The sequence below is a fragment of the Nannobrachium achirus genome, assembly GCF_963921795.1.
Source record: "Nannobrachium achirus genome assembly, chromosome: 6".
NCBI lineage: Eukaryota > Metazoa > Chordata > Actinopteri > Myctophiformes > Myctophidae > Nannobrachium > Nannobrachium achirus.
The window spans coordinates 49607522-49615021 of NC_137815.1; the positions used below are offsets into that span (position 1 = coordinate 49607522).

At 41.8% G+C, this 7500-nt stretch overlaps 1 protein-coding gene across 1 annotated transcript in view; it reads left to right on the forward strand.

Moving 5' to 3' along the window:
• The window catches only part of LOC308287144 (receptor-type tyrosine-protein phosphatase gamma-like), a gene marked incomplete at its 5' end in the record, with an annotated part of 474731 nt that overhangs the window by 438761 nt on the left and 28470 nt on the right, over positions 1 to 7500 (forward strand). Inside the window, 1 exon segment of the mRNA XM_080728264.1 lies at positions 6609 to 6700. Within this exon segment, the coding sequence (XP_080584390.1) occupies positions 6609 to 6700 (92 nt within the window).

Sequence of the window (7500 nt, forward strand, 5' to 3'; positions counted from 1 at the left end):
TGCTGCTGGTGGTAATTGTTCCGACAAGTCCAGGCCCAGAGCTTAACATGACCTCTAATCCTCTTTGAGGTCTCCTGCTGGATTAAAACCTGTATGGGAAGCCAGTTACCAGAGACCACAACAAGCACGCGCGCACACGCACGCACACACGCACACACACACACACACACTCTCACACTCATATACTCACAAACAGAGTGAGAGATGTATCATTCGGGTGATGTTTGCACCGAAAGGGATCTACAGAATGATATCACATCAAGGAAAAAGGTCCTGCACACTGTCTGGAACGTGCAAAAAGGATCCTCTTTATTAAATCGATATTTCGGTCATTATAGACCTTCATCAGGACAGACATCTCTCTTTAATATCGGGGATCCGTTTCTGGACATCTGGACGTCCCTGGTTGTCCTACGCACCTGTCACTAACCTTTTGAGGAGTGCACCGGCCTTCTTTTAAAAAGGTGACGTTTGCACCTTTAGATTAGATTGGTTCTCCGATGAGCTGGTCCGTTCCATGATTTCCAGCCTTCACTGTTTAACAGCTGCCTGCCTGCTGAGTGCACCAACTAAGATGATTTTATCACATTTGCATACTTACACACAGATTTTAGGAGAGAGAGAGAGAGAGAGAGAGAGAGAGAGAGAGAGAGAGACACACACAGAGAGAGAGAGAGAGAGAGAGAGAGAGAGAGAGAGAGAGAGAGAGAGAGACGGAGCGAGGAGGAGATATACATCAGCGTTCATATTTCATGAGGACTAAATAGTGGATGGCTAGGAGAGATGTTTTGGGCTGTTCCTGTCTCAGTGTGATGTGTTAACATCCTCCTCTCTAGAACAGGTCCAGTCATTCAGGCACTGTCAGCTGTTGGAGCTGCTGCCTGCCTGGCGCTTTGTGAACATTTCTGTGAACATTTCTACATAAGTGTTTGCTCGCTGAGCAGATGAAACGTGTCCCTCCCGTCTCGTCTTGTCTCTCTAAAAGAGACGTCGGTCGCTCCCGTGAGGGCTGTTCCATTACCACTGAGTACTCATTGCTCTCATTATACTGTGCTTTATGTACTGCCATTGTAGGAGTAAAACGATGGTGCTTGAAAGTTTGCGAACCCTTTAGAAATGGTCTAGATATTTCTGCATAAATGACCTAAAACGTCAACAGATTTTCACACAATTCCTAAAAGTAGATAAAGACAACCGCTTCAACCCCATGGGGTCCCCCACGGGTCTGTTGGACAACACACAAAGTTTCTTCGATGAAAAAAGCCGATCTACAACTTTACAATGCATTGCAACGCGTCACTGTAAGCTTGTAGATCAGCTATTTTCTGCGATCACAAATAATTGCCTATCTTTGTGCAATGTTTGCCTATTATGACATGCCTAGAATAGAGGAACACATATATGGTTAAAAGATTACACAAATGATCCAACATTATACAGTATCTATGAGTGGCAAAGGTCTACTGGATGTCTCTTTTGAGTAAAACCTTTGCTTTCAGTTACTGGCGGGAGCCTCTTGGGCAGGAATAACTGCAACTTAATATTTCTTGTAACAGTTGATCACTTCTTCATTTTAGCACATTCCTCCGCACAGAATACTTTCAACTCTGGGATGTTGGTGGGTTTACTCACATGCTGCAGATTGCTGCTCACTTCATGCCTTTCCATAACCAATAGATTAAGGTCAGGACTACTTTGACTTGGGCCAATTTTATTCTTCTTTATCCACTTGAATGCTCCCCTGGTGAATTGAGTATCATGTGCAGCCTCAGTGAATACAGCCTCAGGCCAGGCCTAGCTGACTCCTCCCCAAACACTTCCTTAATCAGGGTCATATCATATAACTCACCTGTTTTTCCTGTGCTCACTGTTTTGCCTCACATCCTCTGTCTGTCTGGCGTTGGTGACTTACAGGTATGCAGCAGTTTAAATGATTACTTAAATACTTAACATTCACATGTCAGCTTTTTTAGACAGCATACTTAGTTGGCAGGCTTGTGTTCTATAGCTTTGCTTTTGTTGGGCGCTAATGTCTGGTGGAAGCCTATTGTGGTTCTGCCCACCGTTGTGTTTTGTTTTGTTAAATCAAGTGTTCGTGTCTCATACCAGAGGTGATGAGTAAGGTGGTAACATCAAAGTGTATAATTTTGGTATGTGGTCTGGTGAGCCCTAGTAACTCATGACATGAGTCATGATCTCTCTTATACTGTAGGTCCACCCGCCACTGTTTGACTTATTGTTTTGTTTCTTTGACTGTAGCCTGTACTGACTGTAGGCTATTGGCTCTGTGAATAACGGTGTCCTAAGTTATTTGATTTTAGATCTTAGAACGTCCTATTACTGTTGCTAGATCTCACGAAAGTGAGCGGCTGGGACAGAGAAAGGTTGGTAACAAAGTAGACGATTCTACTCCTGATTTGTGTTTCTGAAAGGGGCATTTTAGTGTCAGAATGTTGATAATTGTCAAGAATTGGTCCAACATTAAGTTCTGTGACCATGGGGCATTGTTGTTGTTGTTGTTGTTGTCAGAAGCTGTGTTCACATTCCCATTGGAATTAATAGACTCACCACTTAGTTCTCTGGTCTCCTGTACTTACAGTATGCCACGCATTATGGGAAGTAAAAGTGAGATGGGCTGTGTTGCTTTTCTATTGTTTGTCTTGGACTGCGTGTCCCAGTTTTTAGAAGGTTCATTTTCCCATGGCTTCGTTTGATTGTCCCTGCAGCAGCTTTGAACTGGAAACACATGTGAATGTGTAATGCAGTTCCAATTCAAACCTGCAAGCTGAGCCAATCGTCTGGCTCCCAAGCTATATACTGTAGAAAAATGAACTGGTCAAATGTGTATGCTGCTGAAAACTAGCACTACAGTTATTCACAATTGTCACAATTGTCAAAACATGAGTTTATTTGTGTGTTTGAAAACACCTGTCTCTAATCCTAGAGGTTCACATATTTTTGCAGGTATGTAATCTTGGATCATTTTATCTTGGATCATTTTTCCTCAATAAATAAATGACCCAAGTATACTTTTTGTCTCATTTGTATAACTGGGTTCTCTTTATCTACTTTTAAGACTTGTGTGAAAATCTGATGGTTTATGTCATATGCACACAGACAATAGAAAAGGGTTAACAAACTTTCAAGCACTACTTTGAAGGCTGGTTGAGTTTTAATAATTTGTACAAGTGTGTCTCAATTGTAGTTACTGAAGGAGGGGTAGGAAATGGAATCGATAACCGCGAACCTTCCTATTCCCAGACAATTAACTCTACCTCCTGAGCCATGCAGTAGTCACTAGTTTGAGTGTGATGATGTTAATGTTTATTGGCAGCACAATTTAGGTTTAACTCACAGTAACGGAATTTGTTCTGCTGGAGACGGTGACCAGGTAAAAGTCCTTTTCGTTCACTTAATAATAGTTTATTACTTTATTATAGGCTACTTATCACTTATTTACAGTGCTGCTGCTGCTACCCTTATGTCAAATAATACTGTGTGCGTGCGTGTGGTTCTTGATAATATCTTTGCCAGTGAGCACAAATCATACTCACTAGGCCTACTCTTAATTGTCATAAAATACTGAAAATGTAAATCATAAAAACAAAATGTTCGTAGAAATTGCATTAAAATTATTTTTTGAGAATTCAGTCAATTGTACTCAGAGAATGCAAGTGTCCAATAACGACTGCTTTGTTATCTGCCGACTGTTGGATGAGAGTGGAAACTGTACTTTTACAAGCACGTGGCAATTCATGAGTTATTTGTGTGTGTCACGTATAAAGCTATGTTTAGATGTCCAAACAGTTCTCTGAGACGTTATAGATATCCATAAACGAATACACCTGTCTGTCCAACCCCATCACCTCCTCCTCCTGTACCGTAGCATTGAGACAGTTCTTCATTATGTTTACAATCACCAATAAGCACAGACTCTTAAATATACGGTACTGTAACTAATTTAGCCAGCAAACTCCCACCACGGTAACTTATCTGATTGTGTTCCCCACAACCCTCCTCATCCCTGACCCACAAAGCACTCACAATTATACGTGACTGTGGGAATTGCATTTCCTCCTCGAGGGCAAATAAACTATCTATCCTGTCCTCAGAGCTCAGGTTATGCTGGAATGAGCCCCATGTGTATCAGTATTAAGTTAATACTGTTAATACTATTAACACATATAGGCCACTGTAGTAAACCGTATACTATGTTTTCAATCATACATCTTTGCCAAAATAGCAGATCTACAAGCTACAAAGCATTGCAAAGCAACATGCTGTGAGCTTCTATCTGGTAGTTTTGCCTAATGTTTACTCCAGAGTAGGGATGCTGGGTAAGGGGTTCAAGTGGTTAATAAAGCAAGAGCTGCTGTTACCATTGAAGGGACAAAATATCTCTCTGCCATTTTTAGTCGACAGCGGCCTCTAGAGGCAAAGTTTCATTGCGTTGTCAGTTTTTATTCTGCGCCTACGCATCAGTGATTGAAAATGCTCTAATGTGCATGCCATGTCGCTAGGTGGTGGTGACGCACTGCTAGATATACCAGTAACGCACGTCGTTACTTCCTTGTTTACATTCACCATTGCAGCGTGGCTCGGCTTTAGTCTGCACCGTGAGCAGACGTGAGCCATGACATCACACGTTTTGTCATTTTCCTCCGTTTTTCCTGTTCACATGAAGACGCCAGGTGGAGCATCTTCAAAGAAATCCACTCTGGAAGGTGGTCTCACTTTGTTGCGTTTGCAACCCCCGAAAATGCTGTTGTCGTCTAAACAGACGGCATATCTGACATTTTATTTTGCCAGTTTCTATAGAAAACGTCTAAACAGTGCTTCAGTGCTTCTGTTTCTGATGACAATCTCACTCGTGGACCACATACGTCACATGACAGATGACATTTTCTCCTAGCTATCACAATCACAGACACGTTTCTTCTTGATATTATCGAGAAATGAGATGCGCAGCCTTGGTGTTCCCTGCAGATATTTTCCATGTTGTGAAAAGAAATGTCAAGCCATCTATATTATCACAGATGACATTATTCATGTAATTGTTGGTGGTGACATGTGTCATTTGACTCAAATTTCAATTTGAGCAATCCTGCCAGGATCTGTACATGGGGATGTCGTGGCACCCTAGCAATGATGTTTAATTTATAGTATTCTCACACAACATGGTGCAATGCCACAACTCATTGGCCATGGTTGTCATTTAATAATCACCTGCTTTTTTATTACAATCACCTCTTGCCACCAAGATAGCAGCGATTCCATTGGTTTCAGGCTTTTCACACAGAGGTTCAATTGCTATACTTGCTACAGGGGGCAACCCAGCTTAAGAACCAATGGTTGTTTTTCATTTAGCCAAACCAAGGTATTTTTCCAGATTTAATATCATAATTATTCTAACATAATTAATTAATTAATTAATAATTACTCTTTTGACTTTTTTTTTACCAGATGATTAGAAGGCCAGTGGGATTTTTTTTTTTTTTTTTGAAGAGGGTCAATCCTTCAGTAGTACCGGCCAGAGCAAAGAGACATGATTGGCCCATTGGCTTGTCTATCATCTGAATACCGGCCTAGTAACCCAATCACAGGCTAGGAGTCCCACCCAAAAATATAACAACGCGTCGCTGCCTCAACGCGTTGTGGGTGTGTAGATCTTCTATGTTCGGTTCGCACTGGTTTGCGGTGGGCCAGGCCAAGATGCCGGGCCGAAATGTATGTCCCAGTCCAGCCCAGCTGCCGTCATGGATACCAAAGCATTAGTCAAACTTTGCACATTGTCAGCTGAAGCTTGCTGACCTACTTGTATCAGGAACAGCAGCTCGCAATATTCGTGAATCTCAGGGCCGACAGGGTATCTTTGCTAGCACGTATCCTGCTGAGTATTTACCGCCCTCAAACCAGAGAACAGCACAGCCCTCATCAATAGGGCTGTCACGATATGACATTTTATATGACGATTAATTGTCACTCAAATAATTGCGATTAACGATTTAATTGTGTTTTTGTCGTTGATAATTACATTTCTGTTCAGCTTTTAGGCTTTGAAGTTGCACATGGCAGATATGACACATAACCTAAATATACAAAGAACTGACTGACATATTTGACAACTTTCTACTTAAAAAATAACATTGGTAGTGGAAATAGCCGATCTACAAGCTCACAGCGCGTCGCGACGCGTTGTCTGCTATTTCCACTATTTCTGAAAATGTTTATCAATGTATGAACATTTTTCAACATTCACGATTATGACCATTATGACCAAATATTTGCGATTATGTCAAACAATTACGATTAGAGGATTATGTAATAACTGTGACAGCCCTACTCATCAACACCCATTTATTTACTTTATCCTTATTTACCCAGGGCAGACTGCTCTATTGCAGCTACGCCCTCCCCAACACTCCTCCAATTACACATACAGCACTACAGTACACATCTGGGAGCTGTTCATTACTGCTACGTTCTATAATGGCCCGAGCGGACAACGGTAGTTGCTGGAAGGGGGGAGAGTTAAGTACCTTGCTCAAGAGTAACATTGCTGTTAGATTGATATTGGCCTGACTGTGTTTCCCTCTGCCTCTACACAGATGACATGGAGGCAATCCCAGTCAAGCAGTTCATCAAACACATCTCTGAACTGTACTCCAACAACCAGCATGGCTTCTCAGACGATTTTGAGGTAAGTGGCTCCGTTTAACCTCAGTATGGCTGCTTTTGGTATCATCGGCTTCTGAATGCATTAGATTTGGTACTTTACTATCCGAGCCGGCTGTTATTTATAATCTGGCTGTTATATTAACTATCCAGCCTCATCAAGTTGATGGATAATGTCCTCACAAAAGCAGAACAGGATGACAGCTTGGTGGTACTTTTGAAGAGAGAGAGAGAGTGTGTGTGTGTGTGTGTGTGTGTGTGTGTGTGTGTGTGTGCGTGTGTGCGTGTGTGCGTGCGTGCGTGCGTGCGTGCGTGCGTGCTGCTCTAATGGCCATGCCAGATGGTGCTGTAGAGATCTTTTGACTCATTTCTGTGCACATTTCTTATGATCGTGCAGTGAGGAAACCCATAGTACATGGCCACATGGTACCTGTACAAGCACACACTGTTTCTGTCAGATGCAGAGGGGCCAGGTCAAACCCATAGTAGGCCTACATACGTGGCCACATGTTCAAGCACACACTATTTTATAAAATGCTGAGGGCTAGGTTACTGAACATGGCTACATGAATGAATTAATGGATTCAGTGGTGTAAAGTAACCAAGTACATTTACTTAAGTACTGTACTTAAAGGAGTAGTTCACCACTTTTCAACCTGTCTTCATATAATAGGTCCTCACTAATGTTCATGATAAAATATCACAATTTTTTTCTACTCAGTCCAAGTCTCCTAGGAGAGCTGTGGGAAGTTCAGAATCCATCGTCTTGTGACATCATCATTTTCCAAAAAAAATAAATTGTATCAATATTTTTGAAAAAAATAT